Below are 20268 nucleotides of genomic sequence, written 5' to 3' on the forward strand. Positions count from 1 at the left end.
ACGGAGATACTTCGAAACCGGATAGATCGAAACCGTAACGGTTTCGCCCGTTTAATAAATAAAAACAAATAAATCTCCCAATGCCTAAAAACTACTAGGCCTACATGAACAATACAAGATTTTGGTGAAATAAAACTCACATAACCACAAAATATAAAATGAAAGTAATTGATGTATTGTAATTGAACTACAGTAGTTGAGCTAACTCCCTCCTTGTGCACCGGTGAAAACCATGCTCATCATTTATTAATTAAACATACTATTTTATTAGTTAAACCCTGTGTCTATTTTAACCATCCTGGTTCTCTAATATCAATGTTCATAACACATCCAGTGTCTAGTGCACTCCTGTCGTGATACACAAAACGCACGAAATCAGACAGATGGGCCCAGCAACCTGGAAAAACGTAATGTCTGTGAGTGTTAGGAATTCTTTCTTCTTCCTGAAGAGAGAGAGAGAATATTTAGATTAATGCACACAAATAAAATGATGAGTGTTGGGCATCCTTCACTGCTTATGTTGCCTCTTCCTGAAGAGAAAAGAGAATATTTAGAATAATGTACACAATTAAAATGATGAGTGTTGGGCATCCTTCACTGCTCAGGTTGCCAAGTTCTGAAGAGAAAAGAGAATAAATTTAGAAAAAATGCAAGCATTTACAGATTGTTAAAACAATTAATGTTGGTGAATCAATAACACAGTAATTACAACTTAACCAAATTCATGTGTGTTCTGCCGATATATGAACTAGGGACTGGCTCCCCTTATTTCAGCACTCAGACACACACAGACACTCAAATACACAAACAAGTTCAACAATTTACCATCTGGTCCTAACACATAGCTAGGTGTTTAGGGAGAAAGGGAGTGAGGGGAAGAGAGAACAATACGAAGAAGCCTTCAATTTAACTAATATTAGAAAGGGGGTATGGCCTCCTTCTCACATCTATATGAATGTGGATAGGGGTTGTGAACGGCTGTCCAATGGGTTACCCTATTGTTGTACGGCGAACTCGGGCTCGCCTGGTGGGGGCAGACGCTTAAGGGGATTCTGTGGCTGGGTGCGGAGAAAACACTAGTAGTTAGCTTCTTGGAAAGCAGGGGGTCACCTAGTTGGGACTTATAATAGTCCTCTTCTTGTGGTACAGGGGGAGATGTTGAGATAGAACTGGGAATATTTTTCTCTCAGCGAGCAGGGGGGGGAGGCGTGGAGATAGAGCTGGGAATAGGTCTCTTCGCATCCAGTGGTGGGAGATGTTGAGATGGGGGGCTACAGAGACTATGAGGAACTCCAAATATGGCGGTGGGGGAAACTACAAACGTATCAATCGATAAAATAAACTCCTCTGAGTTCTATCTGTCTGGCTGAAATATGCTGTACTTTATGGCATAAGGCCACCACTTAATCGCAATACACACTCTCAACACACTATCCGCTCTCTGCACTGTGTGTATACACATATACACAAATAGCCCTATGAGATCCTCTGATGAAAAGGGGTACTACAAACAGTATTTATTGTTAATAAAACCAGAGAGAGAGAGAGAGAGAGAGAGAGAGAGAGAGAGAGAGAGAGAGAGAGAGAGAGAGAGAGAGAGAGAGAGAGAGAGAGAGAGAGAGGTGGGGACTTTACGAGCGTATGGGGTCAGGAGGGGGAGACTCGTACTCTTTAGTAATCCATCGTCTTTAATAACAAAATCCCAATATTTTTGAATGTAAAACGTAAGCATAGTCCAGTGTGGTATCAGCGGATTGGCAGATAAGATAGTATCCACTGTGAACGTCAGCTATGGAGCTACTGCTTAGGAACACACACCGCGCCGGCCTCAGGAAAGGACAGAAGAATGGGGGAAGTGAAAGATAGATTATTCTATTGTGGCCCGATCTACACAGAGACCTATAGTGGGGGACTTAACCTCGCACTCTGTACCAAGTACAATCGTTAACGATGAGCACTCAAAACAATGTCAAGAGCGGAGCATGAAAGACAAAGCCACTCTCTGGGGGGGGAGAAACCAAAGTGGAGGCTTCGAACCGCAGAGGGGAAGGTGTTTAAGCTATGAGTAAGGGGGCAGGGAGACAAAAAATAACATGATAAACTGTCGTTTTTTATTGGTCGTCATGAAAAAAACCATAAGGGGTAACACTGATGTTTTTTATTGGTCGTCATGAAAAAAAAACATAAGGGGTAACACTGTCGTTTTTAATTGGTCGTCATGAAAAAAAACATAAGAGGTAACACTGTTGTCTTTGTCAAATAAAACACAAGGGGTAACACTGTTGTTTTTTTCTGGCCGTTTTGAAAAAAACATAAGGGGTAACACTGTCGTTTTTTATTGGTTGGCATGAAAAAAAACACAAGGGGTAACACTCGTTTTTTTCTGGCCGTTTTGAAAAAGACATAAGGGGTAACACTGTGGTTTTTTATTGATCGTCATGAAAAAAAACATAAGGGGTAACACTGTTGTCTTTGTCAAATAAAACACAAGGGGTAACACTGTTGTTTTTTATTGGTCGTCATGAAAAAAACGTAAGGGGTAACACTGTCGTTTTTTATTGGTCGGCATGAAAAAACCATAAGGGGCAACACTGTCGTTTTTCTTTGGTCGTCATGAAAAAAACCATAAGGGTTAACACTGTCGTTTTTTATTGGTCGTCATGAAAAAAACATAAGGGGTAACACTGTCGTTTTTCTTTGGTCGTCATGAAAAAAACCATAAGGGGTAACACTGATGTTTTTTATTGGTCGTCATGAAAAAAAAACATAAGGGGTAACACTGTCGTTTTTAATTGGTCGTCATGAAAAAAAACATAAGAGGTAACACTGTTGTCTTTGTCAAATAAAACACAAGGGGTAACACTGTTGTTATTTATTGGTCGTCATGAAAGAAATGTAAGGGGTAACACTGTTGTTTTTTATTGGTCGTCATGAAAAAAACAGAAGGGGTAACACTGTGGTTTTTTATTGATCGTCATGAAAAAAAACATAAGGGGGTAACACTGTTGTCTTTGTCAAATAAAACGCAGAGTTACGTATGTAACTCCGGTTCTATGAATCCTGGATGACCGCCAGAGGCGGTGCATTAAGCACTGGATTTATCCGTCTCGCGCATGCGCAGTTCAAGTACCTATACCAACAAGGTCACATGTGACCCTCGTGACACCGGATTGGCTATATAGCCCGGTGTCGACAGAGGATCTGTTCCCAGAATCTTCTCGCGAACCACGAGACTTCTGAGTGACCTGTAACTCTGGCGGTCATCCAGGATTCATAGAACCGGAGTTACATACGTAACTCTGCGTTCTATTTCATCCTTACTGACCGCCAGAGGCGGTGCATTAAGCACTGGATGGCCAATACCAACAACGTCACGAAGAGTCAAGGTGCTCACCTACTGATCAGAGAAAGCAGAGCTTGGCATCAGGGCCACGCCCATTGGATGGGGAGTGGCAACGTTGACCCGGTAGAACCTGGAGAATGTGCTAGGCGACGCCCATGACGCCGCGGCACAGATGGTCCCCAGGGGCACCCCTCTCAGGGCAGCCCATGATGTGGAGACGCTCCTAGTTGAGTGACACCTCACCCTGGATGGCGGGGGGCGGCCACTGGCCCCGTAGGCGTGTGTTATGGTCTCCACAATCCAGTGGGACAGCCTCTGCTTTGTTAAAGCACGACCCCTGTTAAGGCCACCATGGCAAACAAAAAGCTGCTCCGACTGGCGAATACCGGCGGTAGCAGAAATATAAGCCCTAAGGGCCCGCACCGGGCACAGCAGCTCAGACCCACCCTCCCCAGAAGGGGGGTCAAAGCGTGCTAACTGGATGGGCTGGTTAAGGTGATTGCGTGGCAGGGTCTTTGGCAGGAACGCAACGTTCGGCCATAGAGTGACACCCGAGCCATCAGAGTTCCACCTCAGGCATGTATCACTCACTGATAGGGCATGCAACTCCCCGACCCGCTTGGCAGATGTTATGGCGAGTAAAAAGGCAGCCTTCATGGACAGCCACTTCAAACCCCCTTGACCCAAAGGCTCGAAGGGAGGCGATGACAAGGCTTCCAGCACCAGCGGCAGGTCCCATGCTGGAGACCGCATGGCTGTAGGGGGACGCAGCCTCAAAGCCCCTCTTAGAAAGAGGGACACTAATCTGTGGCGCCCTACCGTGGCGCTGTCAACCCTATCATGTAGGGAGGAGATGGCAGCTACATAGACCCTCAAGGTAGAGTGCGACCGGCCACTATCCAGGAGGGACTGCAGAAATTCCAGCACCGTGGTCACAGCGCAATGCACTGGATCCGCGGCCCTAGCCGCACACCAGTTGGAGAACAGCTTCCACCTGTTTCCGTACTGCAACCTGGTCGATGGTGCCCTGGCACTCATAACCGTACCCCTGACAGCCGCAGTGCACTCCCTCAGCAGTGGGTCGGGCCCTGCAGTGGCCAAGCCCAGAGCTGTAGGCGAGAGGGGTCGGGATGCCAGATCTGACCCCCCAGCTGGGACAGGAGATCCCTCCTGTCGGGGAGGCGCCATGGCGAGCTGCAGCAGAGCCTGAGCAGCAGTGGATACCAGAGCCTCCCCGGCCAAAAGGGGGCCACCAGAAGGAGCCGGTGGCCCTGCAAAAGGACCCTCTGGAGTGTCGGCAGAACCAGAGGCAATGGTGGGTAGGCATAAAGAGGCCTGTCCGGCCAATCGTGCGCCAGCGCGTCCTGCCCTAAGGGGCTGGACGCTTCTGCCCAGGAGAACCAGAGGGGGCAATGCGCCGACTCCTCCGAGGCAAAGAGGTCCACCTCTGCCCTGCCGAAGAGGCCCCACATTGACTCCACCACCTCGGGGTGAAGCCGCCATTCCCCCGGTGGAGGCTTCCGTCGGGAGAGGAAGTCTGCCGCCCGATTCTGGGCCCCCGGCAGATAAACTGCCCGTAGGCTGGCCAGACGGGGAGAAGCCCAAGTCCACAGGCTCTGGGATACCCGGGGTAGCCGTGCTGACCTGGTGCCCCCCTGGTGGTTCACCTGCGAAACCGTGGCCATGTTGTCCGACCGGACCAGGACATGCCGGCCTGTCAAATGGGGCAGAAAGCTGGCTAATGCCAGCTGCACAGCCCGGAGTTCCAGCACATTGATGTGCTGTGCCACGTCCCGGCCAGACCACCGTCCCTGCGCAGTCCTGCCCTGCCACACTGCGCCCCATCCCGAGAGGCAGGCGTCGGTTGTCACCAACTCCCGGCGTGCCGGGATTGCGCCCATGGGCACGCCTGCCTCCAGATACGCTCTCTTTCTCCATGGGGCCAGAGAGACAAGACACTGCAGGGTCACCTTGACCCTCCTCTGCCTGTGCCACTTGGCATCTAGGTGCAGGCTGTTCAGCCACATTTGGAGTGGGCGCAGGGACAGTAAGCCCAGAGGCACCACAGCTGAAGCAGCTGCCAGCTTGCCCAGAAGCTGAAGAAAATGAATAAAAAGCAGCCTCCTGCCGGCTCTGAAGAGGGGGAGGAGGCGGAGGATGTCGTTCACCCGTCGAGGTGAAAGGTAGGCCTTCATGGCGACCGAGTCCAGGACCAACCCCAGATAGGTAACCCGTTGGGAAGGGTCCAGGCAACTCTTTGTTTGATTCACCGTCAAGCCCAGCCGGGCGACGTGCGACAGCAGGCGGGCCGTGTCCTGGGCCACCTGGGACCTGGAGGGCGCACAGACCAGCCAGTCGTCCAGATACGGCAGGATCTTCATGCCCTGCGTCTGCAGGGGTGCGAGGGCTGCCGCCACAACCCTGGTGAAAACCCTCGGGGAGAGGGAAAGCCCGAAGGGAAGTACCCTGAATTGGTAATGCCTGCCCCGATAGGCAAACCTCAGGAACCGCCTGTGGTGTGCCGCAACCGGCACATGAAAATAGGCGTCCTTCAGGTCTATAGTCGTGAACCACTCCCCCCTGGCAACTACCCTCAGGGTGTCCGCCGAGGTGAGCATGTGAAACGGTAAAATTTTTAAAAACGTGTTCAGGCCCCTTAGGTCTAGAATGGGCCTGAATCCGCCGTCTTTCTTGGCTACCAGAAAGTACGCCGAGTAGAACCCCCCGGGTTGCAACTGAGGGTCCACTGGCTCGATCGCACCCTTGGCCAGGAGGGCGGATAGCTCCTGGGCCAGAGCTGCGGCCTTCGTCGGGTCGCGGACGACTGTCATCCTGACCCGGCCGAAGGCCTGGGGCCGGCGTCGGAACTGTAATTCGTACCCCCGGGTTAAGGTGGAAACCACCCAGGGGTCTATAGTACAGGCAGCCCAATAGCTGATCTGCTGCTGGGAAAAACAGCCGACGACCGGCCCCGTGGTCCTAGCGCCTGGCCCCCCGGCCTCTGTCGGCTCTGGAGGGGTACCGGTGAGGCTCCGCGGCCCGAGGCTGCCCGGGCGATGGGCGGGCGGGGGCGCGAAAGTTATCTGCGGGCTGCTGGGCGGACCGCCGAGACCTGCGTAGGCCCTCATCTCTTGCTGGGTAAGAGCGTGGTGGCTGGTAGCGGCCCCGGGGGGCAGCCGGGGGGGCTCTAGGCCTGCCAGGAGCGGAAACACTCCTGTGAAGACCCGCCAGCTGCAGGTTAGTTTGCCTAGCTTGGGCAGCTCGCTCCAGCGTCTCCAGGGCAGCTGACCCAAACAGCTCCCCCGGTACCACTGGCACGGCTCTAAGGGCCTTCCTGCACGCCTCCGTCAGGGGCGACTGAGCCAACCAGACCTGGCGGCGAGTCTGGACCAGGGTGGACATTACACGCCCCAATTCCCTGGACATGAGGGCAAAGGCCTGTAGGGACGCGTCGCTCAGGTCCTGTGTAGACGGCTCAACTGCAGCTTGTTGCAGCGAGGTCGAGAGCGCCAGCATTAGGTGGGAGAGGGAGTTGCCAATCCGCCCCATACGTGCTGCTGCGTCATAGACCTTTGAAAGCAGGTCGTCTGTGACCCTGCACTGGGGCCGAGGACACCTGGCATCCGGCCGCAAGGCCTGATCGGGTGTTAGAATGAGGGAGGCAATGGCGGGCTCAACGGGTGGCATGCAACCCAAACCATACTGCGCTGGATCCCGCATGGCAGCCAAGGCCCGAGCACTGGAAGAAGGACGGGGGAGAGCCTTGGCGTCCTTCCAGCAGAGGTGTAGCTCCTTTAAATACTCCTCCGAAGGAGGGACAGAAAAAGGGGCTGTGGCAGGGCTGCGCCTGAAAAAGGCGCTAGGCTGGGCCAAGTCTGCCTGAGGAGCATCGAGCCCCAGGCGAGCCAGGGCCGTACGGATGACGGCCCCGATGGGGTTACCCTCTGTGCTGTGCCCAGAGCTCTGAGCAGAGGAGCGGGAGGCCTCCCCAAAAGCGTTTGAGGCTTCCTCCCCCGTGACACCCTCACTAAAGAGGTTGGCTGATGCCGCCAGCGACAGGACATCGTCCGTCCCCGGCACATCCCCCAAGGAAGGGTCAGGCCGGATGTCAGCCACCGCGCCACCTGCCCCAGGTTGCAGGGTCAGGAGGAGTTCCTGTATCCTCTCCATATCGGACGACAAGCGATCCACCTTGGATGCCAGCTCGTCCCTAGCCCTTTTCCTGGGGGGGGGGCCTGCTCTACCCCGACGCCAAGAATGGCCGGGCTGAGCTGGAGGAAGTGGCGCCATTAATGGTAGGTCGACAGCTGCCGGATGTTCCACCGCTGCAAGCCTAGCCAGCCTAAGTGCCAAGGGCATGGAGCCGCAGTTCATGCAGGCCCTCTCGGTAAGGCCCTCCCTCAAATGCTCGAAGCCGAGGCAAGAGGGGCAGCGATCATGGCCATCGTCAGGCTCAAGGAGGGCCACACAGGCGCCACACACATGAGCCATCAGCAGAACACTGGGAGAGGGAGCACTGCCTTCACCAGTGAGCTACTAATTCAAGAAAAGCCAAGAAAGTGTTACCGGGAGAGGACGCGAGAGCGCAGTCTTCACCAGCAAGTGACTGAAAAAAGAATTACACACTCAAATATACAGCAGTGTTCTCGGGAGAGGACGCGAGAGCGCTGCCTTCACCGGTAAGTGACTGAAAAGAAACACACAAGTGTTACAGGGAGAGGGCGCGAGAGCGCTGCCTTCACCGGTAAGTGACTGAAAAATAAACCCCAACAGTGTTACAGGGAGAGGGCGCGAGAGCGCTGCCTTCACCGGTAAGTGACCGAAAGAAATAAACAACAGTGTTACAGGGAGAGGACGCGAGAGCGCTGCCTTCACCGGTAAGTGACCGAAAGAAATAAACAACAGTGTTACAGGGAGAGGACGCGAGAACGCTGCCTTCACCGGTAAGTGACTGACTGGAAAAACTTTTACCAAATAAATTTGGTAACCCAGAACACAGCCGAGCTGTTTCTATAAGGGAGCTATCAGTAGCGAAATTAATCCCAGTAGTGAAAATAATGCCAGCAGTATTGCCGGGAGAGGACGCGAGAGCGCTGCCTTCACCGGTAAGAGACTGAAACTAAACAAAAACTTGGAAGCTTCTAGGGAAGCCTTTCAGCGCTGTACAGACCAACAGCCCCTGGAGGACGAGTTCACCCGTTGCTCCGACCCTTGGTCGCGAGGCTGCACACAGTCTGGAGCGCGATCCTTTTCAAAAAGCGAATACGCTATCCGCAAGCGGTACTACAATATGCGTCTTTGCGAGAAGATGAAAGGAACAGATCCTCTGTCGACACCGGGCTATATAGCCAATCCGGTGTCACGAGGGTCACATGTGACCTTGTTGGTATAGGTACTCGAACTGCGCATGCGCGAGACGGATAAATCCAGTGCTTAATGCACCGCCAGAGGTCAGTAAGGATGAAATAGAACACAAGGGCTAACACTGTTGTTATTTATTGGTCGTCATGAAAGAAATGTAAGGGGTAACACTGTCGTTTTTTATTGGTCGGCATGAAAAAAAACATAAGGGGTAACACTGTTGTTTTTTAATGGTCGTCATGAAAAAAACAGAAGGGGTAACACTGTGGTTTTTTATTGATCGTCATGAAAAAAAACATAAGGGGTAACACTGTTGTCTTTGTCAAATAAAACACAAGGGGTAACACTGTTGTTTTTTATTGGTCGTCAAGAAAAAAACGTAAGGGGTAACACTGTCGTTTTTTATTGGTCGGCATGAAAAAAAACATAAGGGGTAACACTGTTGTTTTTTATTGGTTGTAATGAAAAAAACATAAGGGGTAACACTGTCGTTTTTTATTGGTCGTCATGACAAAAAACATAAGGGGTAACACTGTTGTTTTTTATTGGTCGTCATGAAAAAAACATAAGGGGTGACACTGTTGTTTTTTTAAGGGACAGAATAACCTTTGATCAAACAAAGAGCCATGGGTAATCTCACTGCAGTAAGCAAATTATCTTCCAACGTTGTACCAAAAATTATCCTATCTAGATTTTTCTTCTTTTTCATTGGTCTGTTCCTTTCGTATCCTGCGTTGGCATGGTCTTTCCTCCGTGATGGTGACCTCTGTCACCATCCCCCCCCCTCCCCCCCCCCAAGGCGGCGGATGGACCGACCCCGACCTGGCCGACTTCGAGCTGCTGGTCATCCTGAGCGCCACGGTGGAGCCCACCTCGGCCACCTGCCAGGTGCGCACCTCCTACCTGCCCGACGAGATCCTGTGGGGCTACGAGTTCCCGCCCGTCGTCTCCCTCTCCCCGTCGGGGAAGTACGTGGCCGACTTCGCCTTCTTCGACAAGGTGGCCAAAACCAAGACCACGCCCTTTTTCCATTCGCCCTCCACGGACCCCAACCCGTCACCTCCTCCTCCACAACCCCCCCCCCAGCCGGGCTACCAGAGCGGCAGGGGGGGGTCCGCACCGGAGGGGACCGACCCGGACAAGATCCGCCTGGAGCAGAGCTACCGACTGGGGGCTCAGGATCAGGGGAGGGTCCGGGACAGCGGCCCCCTCAGCGTACGCATCAGTAACGTCTGACGGGCGAGGGGGGTTAGGGTGCTGCTGCTGCTGCTGGGCGTACCCCCGCACCTACCTCACACACACACACACACACACACACACACACACACACACACACACACACACACACACACACACACACACACGGACACACGGACACACACACACACACACACACACACACACACACACACACACACACACACACACACACACACGGACACACACACACACACACACACACACACACACACACACACACACACACACACACACACACAGACACACAGACACACGGACACACGGACACACGCACGCACACACACACACACACGGACACGGACACACAGACACGGACACGGACACACACGGACACACACACACACACACACACACACACACACACACACGGACACACACACACACACACACACACACACACACACACACACACACACACACACACACACAAACACACACACACACACACACAAACACACACACACACACACACACGGACACACACACACACACACACACACACACACACACACACGGACACACACACGGACACACACACACACACACACACACACACACACACACACACACACACACACACACACACACACACACACACACACACACTCAAAATCTGAGATCACAAGACATTTCACGCATGGAAACGCATCAATGGATCTGAAAATAAGTATATTTATATTTTGATCCAAATGCTAGAGACCTTGGCTAGTTTGTATGGCGTTGGAATGTGTAGAATGCATTGAAATGATTTCTTGGATTTCTGTCAAGAACTAATGCAGCTAAAACCATGTCGTACACACAGGAAGCACTACAGAAAAACCTTACAGGAAGTCAGTTATTCACAAACTTCACATGCAGGCACAGGCACTTCTTGCAATGCACTGTAAGATTGTAGCTAAAGCACTTTAGAGAGATGATTACACTAATTTAGAACAAATATAATCTAGCAGAAGTACAGCTTGGACACAAGCTACTGTATTTCATATGATTGTATATTTCAGAGTTGTGTCGGTATGACTTTCATTTATGTATTTGTTTACTAGTGTCGTCAAGGCTTTGGGTCATGGGTAGCACTTTAAGTTCATGAACATTTGTGGATTAGGTCATAGAGAGTTAATAATATGTTAACATACTGATTGAAGATGTACATGGAACAGTAACTTTAAAATGATGCTTATATTTTAACAGTTTTAAACACATTGATTTGTATGAATGCTTGCATTGTTTTAAACAATAAAAAATATGGTTTCTATATAAAAGCGTCTTTTAATGTCGGGCAAACATAAACCCAATTTTCCAATTTTTAGAGACCACATGCTCCCAATTGTGCATCTATTGATGGGTTCCAATTACAACAAAAAATCAAATCAACGAGAAAGGACACCATGACAATGCATTGATCTGGCCGCTAGTAAGCCTGGATGTAAATACACTTATCTCAACCCATCGTATAGGTCACATTACAGACAGAGTAGAACCAAAGCAGGGGGAGGCTGGGGTGGGGGTAGGCCAAATTCGGCTCAGCCTACCTAACTTCCGCAGAGTGAGAGTTTGAGATGGAAGGTCTTAAAATGGCCACTTATCAGTGTACGTGTGTTTGATTGGACAGCGTTAGTCGTCAGCTGATAGGGGCACATGACTAGAGGGTCCTGTCAGATCGAGCTAAGGCCAGTACAAATATGGAACCGCTAATGACTGTACAGACATCGACAAATGGTATTTTTGTTTTGTAGAGAAAGTTCCCCTGTTGACGGAACTGTCTGTGTTTGCGCTTCATTCCCGCATTGGGTTTGTTGGTATGCACAAGCGCACAAGAACTTTCAGGAAATCAGATCGTGAGACTCTCAGAAATACCTCAGATTACTCGTAGCTGGCTGAAGAAATGAATCGGAGCATCGTTACCACCTTTGAACTGCACGTAAAACGACAAGCAATATGCCTCGACTACGGGGTGAAATTAGTTGACGCACATTCGTACAGTCCAATTTCTAAATCGTGGCTCGCTCAGGCCATTATTCGGGTATCATAAACCCCCTCACACTGCATGCCAAACAAGAAGCAATTAGGCTTCCAATCTTAAAATATAGTCTGTGACAAATCGGGTTACTAAAAGGCCCAATTCTTACAGTGTCTGCCTGACTAGAAGGTCAACAAGTCCCAATAGTTGCATCCCTGTCTTGCCGATTCAGTCTGCTAGGTCCTGATTATTTTCAAACGTATTTAAAGTTTGATACTGTCGTCGTAGCTCTTCTAGTGTGAGCGGTACAACAAGGCGTATTGTTACACTGGCCAATGAGCTGTCAGCACGAGAAGGCCTAGTAGAGTTCTGGAGCCTGACCCAAGCTTTTCTACATAAACATAGTTAGGACCCCAATCATGGTAATTTCATTATAGAGGGTGGGGATAGGGGGGGTGGTAACCCAGGGAGCATTGGAACGGAGACCGGCCTGTAGAGGCACTGGAGAGGGAGTTGTGGGCCATGGTAATTGGGTGCTCCAGGACGAAGGGTTGGAAGAGGTGACGCAGTGCAGCATGGCCTCCATCTCTTGATTTGTTCATTGGACGGTGGGTGGTAACCTGAAGAGAGGCTAGTGGTGGCTCCCAGAGCTGCCCAGAAACCTGCGCGCCAAACCTGGGGGATGTAATGGACTGCATTTATATAGCGCTTTTTCTAACCGTTGGCCACCCAAAGCGCTTTACAATATTGCCTCACATTCACCATTCACGCACACATTCACAAACCGACGGCGGAGTCAACCATGCAAGGCAACAGCCAGCTCGTCGGGAGCTGAAGCACACCTCGACACTCAGCTAGGAGGAGCCGGGGATCGAACCAACAACCTTCAGGTTACCAGCCAACCCTCTCTACCTCCTGAGCTACTGCCGCCACTGGAGCCCACGATCAGAGACAATGCTGGAGGTAATGCCATGAAGGCGGAATACGTGGGCGACCATGAGGTCCGCGGTCACCCTGGCAGAGGGGAGAGCGCAGAGGGCGATGAAGTGAGCGGCCTTGGAGAAGCGGTCTATGACCGTCAGGATGGTGGTGTTACCGTAAGAGGCGGGGAGACCGGCGACGAAGTCCACGGCAATGTGAGACCAGGGCCGAGGAGGAATGGGTAGAGGGTGAAGGAGGCAGGAGTGGGGCCTATTGGAGGTCTTGTTCCGAGCACAGGTGGGGCAGGCTGCGATGAATGCCCGGGTGTCAGGGACCATGGTGGGCCACCAGCACCGCTGGCGTAGGAAAGCTAGCGTCCGACTGATGCCAGGATGACAATTGACAACGGACAGGTCCTTGGAGCAGACAGAGTCCGGGACAAAAATACGGTTGGGCGGCCCGGTGCTCGGGTCAGTTTGTCACCGTGTCACCGTGGCTTCAATCTCCCAGACGAGGGTGGTGAAAAGGCAGGTGGATGGCGGGTTGGGCTCTGGATCCGCCGTGTGCTCGTCAGAGGAGTACTGTCGGGACTGTGCATCGGTCTTGGTGTTCCGGGAGACGGGCCGGTAGGAGAGTAAAGTCAAACCGGCCAAAATACAACGCCCACCTGGCTTGGTGTGAGTTGAGCCGCTTGATGGTCTGGATGTACTCGAGGTTCCCAGAATTTACACAGGCTCTGTATTCTGCAGACCACTCTAGAACTTGTTCGTCGTTTATAAGCTTTGCCACCAGAGGGTGCTGCAGCACCTGCCGCACCCCTACTTCCCGCGCCACTGGAGGTTCCTGTGGTTTGTCCAGACGACAAAAGGCTTGGCTGTGCCCACCAACCAGCGACATCACTCCTCAAGAGCCAGCTTCACAGCGAGAAGCCCCCGGTTACCAACGTCATGGTTTCTCTCCAGCATCACCAATATCTGTGTTTTGGGAGGATTTTTAGGAATCATGTACATCTCCACTATGTTTTTAAAGTTGACTGTAAACAACAATACAACCCATTAGTGACATAACTGATTATAATATTGATGTAAGAAAGGATAGCGAGAGAGAGAGCGAGAGCGAGAGAGAGAGAGAGAGAGCGAGAGCGAGAGCGAACGAGAGAGCACGAGAGAGCACGAGAGAGCGAGAGAGAGCGAGAGAGAGCGAGAGAGATAGAACCATTTCCTTATATCACCCACTCCGCGTTGACTCTCGTGCAGTGCAACTTTAACTACCATGAATCCCTACTCTGTATTTCTCTCGGCTCTTTGTGTGTTTAGTTTTTGGTTCACAGGCCTGCAAGGTAAATCCCAAAACTATTTTTCGACCATTTGTCTCTGATATGTGTCGCCTGTTGCTTTCGGTGTTAGAAAATAACTGTTTAAAGTAAACAATTATCATCTATAGGGGATGGGCGCTGCTCTGAGAAGTTATTTCTCTGTTTGGTTCTCGATTACAATATAGGCTGTGCTTTTCTAACTGGCTAGCATTGGTAACGCTTTAGATTACAGCTTGCAAAGTACTCCTGAACTACTCCAGAGTTACATGTAATCTTTTGTACTCATTGTTTATCAGTACAGCACAAACCAATAATTATATGGGAAACAAGATTTGAAGTTATTGAATAAGTGGGTTACAATTCTGGATATTAGAAAAACTTTTACTGTGGTTATTTTTTAACTACTGGGTACCTAATATTTCATTACAGGGTACATATGACCTACTGAGCAATAATCCAGCAATTAGGGAGGAATTTTGCATACTATAGTTATTATTTAAGTACTATGTATCTATTATGTTATTTTAGGGAACAGTGTGACCATAATACTGAGCAAAGGGGAAGATGGAGTTATGACTTCTGTATCATGTGATTCTATTTCAATTAAGAAAATAGGGCCCATTTAATAGGCTATGTATGTAGATATGTTGTTGTGGGCTTTTAGTAATACTTCGATGTAATGGTATTACAATATTAGTTGTAAAAAATGCTAAAAGTAAAATAGAGAAATATATATGGCTATCTGTATAGATACAAACATTTCCAGATATAACTGGTTAATCAAAACGCATATAATGGTTAATACACTCTTCTGACGGCAAACTTTGAAGTTCATATAGTTTTTTCTTCCATGTTGTGAGGCAAGTAAATAGAAACAAAATATACTTATGCAGTGGTAGTTCTCCCTTTGTAACATTCAGTTACATGGTAAGTACAGGGTACGCAGGCTGTTATCTAAAGCTACATTTATAATAATAATAATAAGCTGTAGTATTTTCTGTTGTATGTATCTGTTTGTATGTGGTAGGCCCATTTTTAAACCTTGTTTGTAGTGGATTTGTTTTTGTTTCTTGATGTGCAAAATGGTGATTTATAGTTTTCAATATTCTTATAAAATTACTTTGTGTAATTTTTATTTTATTTTTTTCAGGGTACACAAACAATTCCTTATTTGTACTGAAGGGAAATGATTTAGTAATGAAAATTGAAACACCGAAATCAAAAGTTGAAATATTCCATTGGAAACGCACAATAAGATCAGAAGAACTCTTCATAATAACATATATTCCTGATAAATATCAAAAAAATCTATTTGGAGAAAGGGCAGAGTTTTCAACAGCAAATTATTCTTTGCGAATAAAAAACCTAACATTGAATGAAAGTGGACTTTACCAAGCATCAGATGCTTCTAAGGTCATTGTAATTATCGCCGACTACCACGTCACAGTTCAAGGTATGTTCACTGAAACAGAAAACAGACATTTGATGCAGGCTGTTTCTTTGTTTGTATTTTAATGATCTCTCCTTGTTCCAGAGCAGGTATCACCAGTGGTCCTGAATGTGTCGCCTGGGTCTAACAGTTCTGAATCCTGTAAAGTGACCGTGACCTGTAGCACTCGGAGCTCCTCCATAAACTCCACCTTCACGTGCACCCCTCGGACCTGCTCTGAGGATGGAGGAGACCCAGCAGAGGTTGTGACCTCCGATGCCCGGCTCAACCTCTACCTGTCAAATGGTTTGATCGCCATCTGTAACCATAGCAACAAAGTGAGCTGGTCAAACGCCACGATGGAGATAAAACCTCCGTGTTTTGAAGATGATGGTAAGATCGGGGAAAATATTGATTGGACAAATGCAAATTATAAATGTATTTACGTTGATCTCAGTGTATGATTGGACAAGCATGAATAGATAATAAGAATACTAAAACACCAGTGACTTTATTGGTTGTGTGGCATTAAAGTTGCTGTAGGAGAGAGAGAGAGAGACCGAGAGACCGAGAGAGAGAGAGAGAGAGACCGAGAGAGAGAGACCGAGAGAGAGAGAGAGAGAGAGAGAGAGAGAGAGAGAGAGAGAATAGATTTTTAAACAAATCAACCAAAGCACGTCCCCTCCTCTCTGTTCCCTCCACAAACTGACTGTTACTTTTGTGTTGTGATATCACAATACTCTTGTGCAGAGGCGTGGGCCCCGTCAACCCAAAACATCACTCACTAATACACAAAAACAATAGCCTACAGCACCTCTTATATATGCTTATTTTTTTCCATTTGAAAGCATTTAAATGTAGACATCCTACATTCAGAATTGTAGTGAGAGTCGAAACTGTGCAGTTTGATGAAACACAACGGTTGTATTGTTCCATTTTCTGTTTTGTTTGTTGACAGATATTCCTCACACCAACCCACGCCAAGAACATCTATTAATCATCATTCGATTCTTTCTGGTCATTCTTATTCTGGTTGGCATTCTGGGTGCTATTTACAAACAGAGGAAAAAGAGTAAGTTACACTTTTGTCACCAGTTTGCATTAAATAAATAAATGCATAAATAATTTTTGGAACCTTTTTTCCACATGACCACCATAAAGATAAACGGAATATCAATTCTCCTGGTAGCGATGACCGGGTAAGCTGATTTCCTACACGTCTGACATAAATGTTCGATTTGATCATTAAAACCAAATAGGTCAAACGTTTGTAAGACAACCATACAACATGTCGATAAAATAGTAATTGGTACTTCTTGTTTAGATAATTGAACATTGCAACAAACTTACATATTAAATGTTCTTTCCAGAGTCCAAACGGTGACCAGTCTCCCACCGTCTACAGTATGTTAGGACCCCCTTCTATCCCTTTAGAACCCATTCCCCCTCAAACAGCCGCTCCCGAAGGTATTTATGCCCAGGTTGAGAAGCACGGACGTGCTTAGAAGGCTGCTGGTTCAATCCCTGGCTAATATAGGCCCGTTCCGACTGAGGGACTCTTCCCTCCAGTGAGCCGCTATGGGTGTGGCTTAGGGGACAGGATGCGCCCAACTTCACAGTTTAGCGGCTCAGTTAGCGACTCAGGTATTACCTAACTAGTTGACGCTGATTGGATACGGTTGAGACGGGATATGACGTGAGTTCGACGTATGATTAAGGCGGGATATGCGTCTGCCTTTTTTGAGCGTCTCGTCACTGACGCCACGGTCAAAACTTTTGCTAAATAATCGCGTAAGGGCTGGATTTGACTCGCTGTAAGGCCTCGTTCACCCTACCTCCGTCCGTTCGACGGATCTCATTGGCTTTGCATGGGGTGCTCGCGAAATGCATTGTGGGTCCGTCCGTCCATTCGGCTCCGTGGCCTGCGTCAAAAAGTTGAGAAATGTTCAACTTTTCAGGCAGCGGCGGACCTGTCGGCCAATTAGATCGCAGCTATGCAAATACAATCCCCGCGTTTCCTGGATCCATTTTGCAATAACAAGCAGGAAGAAGCAGTAAAAATCTGGCCATTATATATGTTTAAAGAAATGTGGTATGATAGGATTGTTTCTAGTCACCTGTTGTTTATGTCATCTTTTGTATTAATATCCACACATCAGCTTTGTAGCAGGAAGCGATTTGATTGGCTGCAGTATGCGTCTACAAAGGCTAGAGCTGTGTTCCAATATCCATACTATCCGTACTTACTAGCCTTAGTTTGAGTACGTAGGGCGTTCCGATTCAGATCGGGCGAAATAAGTGTACTGAAAGGACCCGGATGGTGTACTCAAAACGGTCAAATCGCGAAGTGTGAAGCGATGTACACTTTTCGTACTCAACGGCAGCCATCTTAGCTACGTAGCGGAAGAGGGCGGAGCCAAAGTCAGCGCATTTTCCACATAGCCTGCATTAATACAGTCATTTTGTAGTTTTTATAGCTTTTTATAGCTGCTAGGCGTAAAGAGTTCACCGTTCAAAGCGGGATGTTTATTGCGGGGGAGGAGCCGCGGCGGCAGTCGTGATCGTAATTTCCAGCCGCTACAACGATCGCTATGGGAACGGACGGCGAGGGGAACTCAGTGAGTGGGCGTAGCCAAACAGTGAGCCGCTTTCCAAGAAGTCCCTCAGTCGGAACGCGCCTTATGTGCCATGTGTCCTTTGGCTGGAGCATTCCAGCTTCTGCTTTTGATGTTATTTGTACTGTATTTTGTTTGGATTGTTACTCTCAACTATGCCTTTTGATACTTCTTGTTTTGAGCAAACAGTTAACGGTTAATGGTTAACAAATTATAATTTTTAAAAGAATTAGACAGAATTATCTATTTATCTAAAGAATCAAAATGGTGTAATGCATTTAAAAGTGCTTTTGTCATCACTGGTCATGCATTTTGTGCGCTTATGGACTTCAACATGGACTTATGTTTTTTTACATTCCTGGCACATTCACCGTTAGCGGCTTAGCAAAAAAGTATGGGGGGGGGGGGGGGGAATCATTGGTTGAAGCATGTTTAAGTACTTTTTTTTCAAAATGTATTTTAATTATAATACAATTTACGATGAAATTGTTTTTACAAATGTATTGTTTATTTTCAAAATATTTTGTATATATATATACATGTATTTTTTTATGGATGCATTTATTTTTATTTATTTTTACTTTTTACCTCTTCAGAAACTGTGTTTGTTATGATTTAGAAAATGTCCTGGATAATAGCGATCTACTGTATTCTGCTGAGATGGTCCACATCCTAAAGATGCTGAATTCTGTCCATCATTGTGCTCTACATTTCATTACTGGTTGTAAATACTGCACATCGCTGCACTCCGTATTCTAGAGCTAAGTGGCCTTCCTTTAATGTACGCAGGCATCCCCGCTGGTCGGGTTTAATTTATAGAATCCTCCTCGGACTGGTTCCTCATTGACTGAAATAAAATAAAGCGTTGCTGTGTTCGTGCTTTTTAAACCGCAGCTCCCCTGTTCAGTTGTATTTGTTTACAGGCCACTCTCGGCCTCTCCAATAGGATGGCAACGGCGATGTGAGGTCCAAAGTCCTAATGTGGTTTCTATGTATTTATGTTAATAGTCCTTGTATAGTGTGTGTGCGATGGATGGTCACCACGTTCACTAAATGTCAGCATTCAACACCTGCTCGGCTTATAATATCTTGTCAACTCTTAAATAAAAAGCTTTTACAGTATCTGTATCCTGGTTGTCAGAGGAGAGGAGTGAGCTAAGGGGGCCTGGAGAGAGCTAACTCTCAGGCTAAGACATCCCAGGCCAGCGGGTCGAGCGTTCACACAGAACACAGACCTCTATACTGGAAGCAGACTGGGGGAGGTCCACTCAGTGCCTGGAGGGAGGGGATAACCGGGAGATGTGTGCCCCAGTTGGGTCTACAATAGAATGGTTGTATGGAGTTAGTATCCTATTGGGCGTATCCCTCCTCCATATGGCGCTCGGTATCCCTCCTCACACAAACCTGTCTTCGGGCTAACTGCCCTTCTTTGCTGTAACTCGAGTCCTTATGTAGTTCAGCACCAATCACATTACAGCAGAGATCGACTGTTCTCAAGTCTCCTCTCATGATTTCATAACACCTTCACCTTTTCCAACCAAATTGTGCTTCAGACTTCACGACATAAAATCGAAATCGGGGCAGCTACAAAAACATTTAAAACCACCCTGCCTTTTGTTTGTGATAACTGCAGTCACAGCTAGACTTCCTCGTTTTTTTATCAATGTAAAGGCCTGTCTGTGTTTCTGCCTTTTTTTATTGCATGTTTGATAGGGGCTTATGTTCATATCTTGCATGTAAACATTGATGAAAAAGATAATAGTCTGTAGGCAGATGATATATTTATGTTTAGCAATGAAATTTCTAAATGGCTTGATTCAGTTTATATCAAACAGCACCAACATTACAACTTATATAAGGACTTCAACTAATGCTAAGCTCTGTTTCTAAATGTCATTGTGGTAATGGTATCTTAGTGCTGTTCTCAAGCTGCTTCCATCACCACTTCCTCTTCCATCACACACACACACACACACACACACACACACACACACACACACACACACACACACACACACACACACACACACACACACACACACACACACACACACACACACACACACA

At 48.1% G+C, this 20268-nt stretch overlaps 1 protein-coding gene across 2 annotated transcripts in view; it reads left to right on the forward strand.

The window, feature by feature from the left end:
- Positions 1 to 19999, forward strand: part of LOC132463704 (uncharacterized) — a 33736-nt gene extending 13737 nt beyond the window's left edge. The window contains exons 1-6 of one of the 2 annotated variants that reach the window (XM_060060020.1): positions 14015 to 14181; positions 15308 to 15610; positions 15692 to 15979; positions 16545 to 16658; positions 16748 to 16785; positions 16957 to 19999. In XM_060060020.1, the coding sequence (XP_059916003.1) occupies positions 14115 to 14181; positions 15308 to 15610; positions 15692 to 15979; positions 16545 to 16658; positions 16748 to 16785; positions 16957 to 17091 (945 nt within the window). In that variant the 5' untranslated portion in view covers positions 14015 to 14114 and the 3' untranslated portion in view covers positions 17092 to 19999. Of the gene's footprint in view, positions 1 to 14014; positions 14182 to 15307; positions 15611 to 15691; positions 15980 to 16544; positions 16659 to 16747; positions 16786 to 16956 lie in introns of those variants that run through there. The other variant, XM_060060019.1, reaches the window with a different exon arrangement.
- The last annotated feature ends 269 nt before the right edge of the window (positions 20000 to 20268 follow it).

Source organism: Gadus macrocephalus, chromosome 8 (genome assembly GCF_031168955.1).
Source record: "Gadus macrocephalus chromosome 8, ASM3116895v1".
NCBI lineage: Eukaryota > Metazoa > Chordata > Actinopteri > Gadiformes > Gadidae > Gadus > Gadus macrocephalus.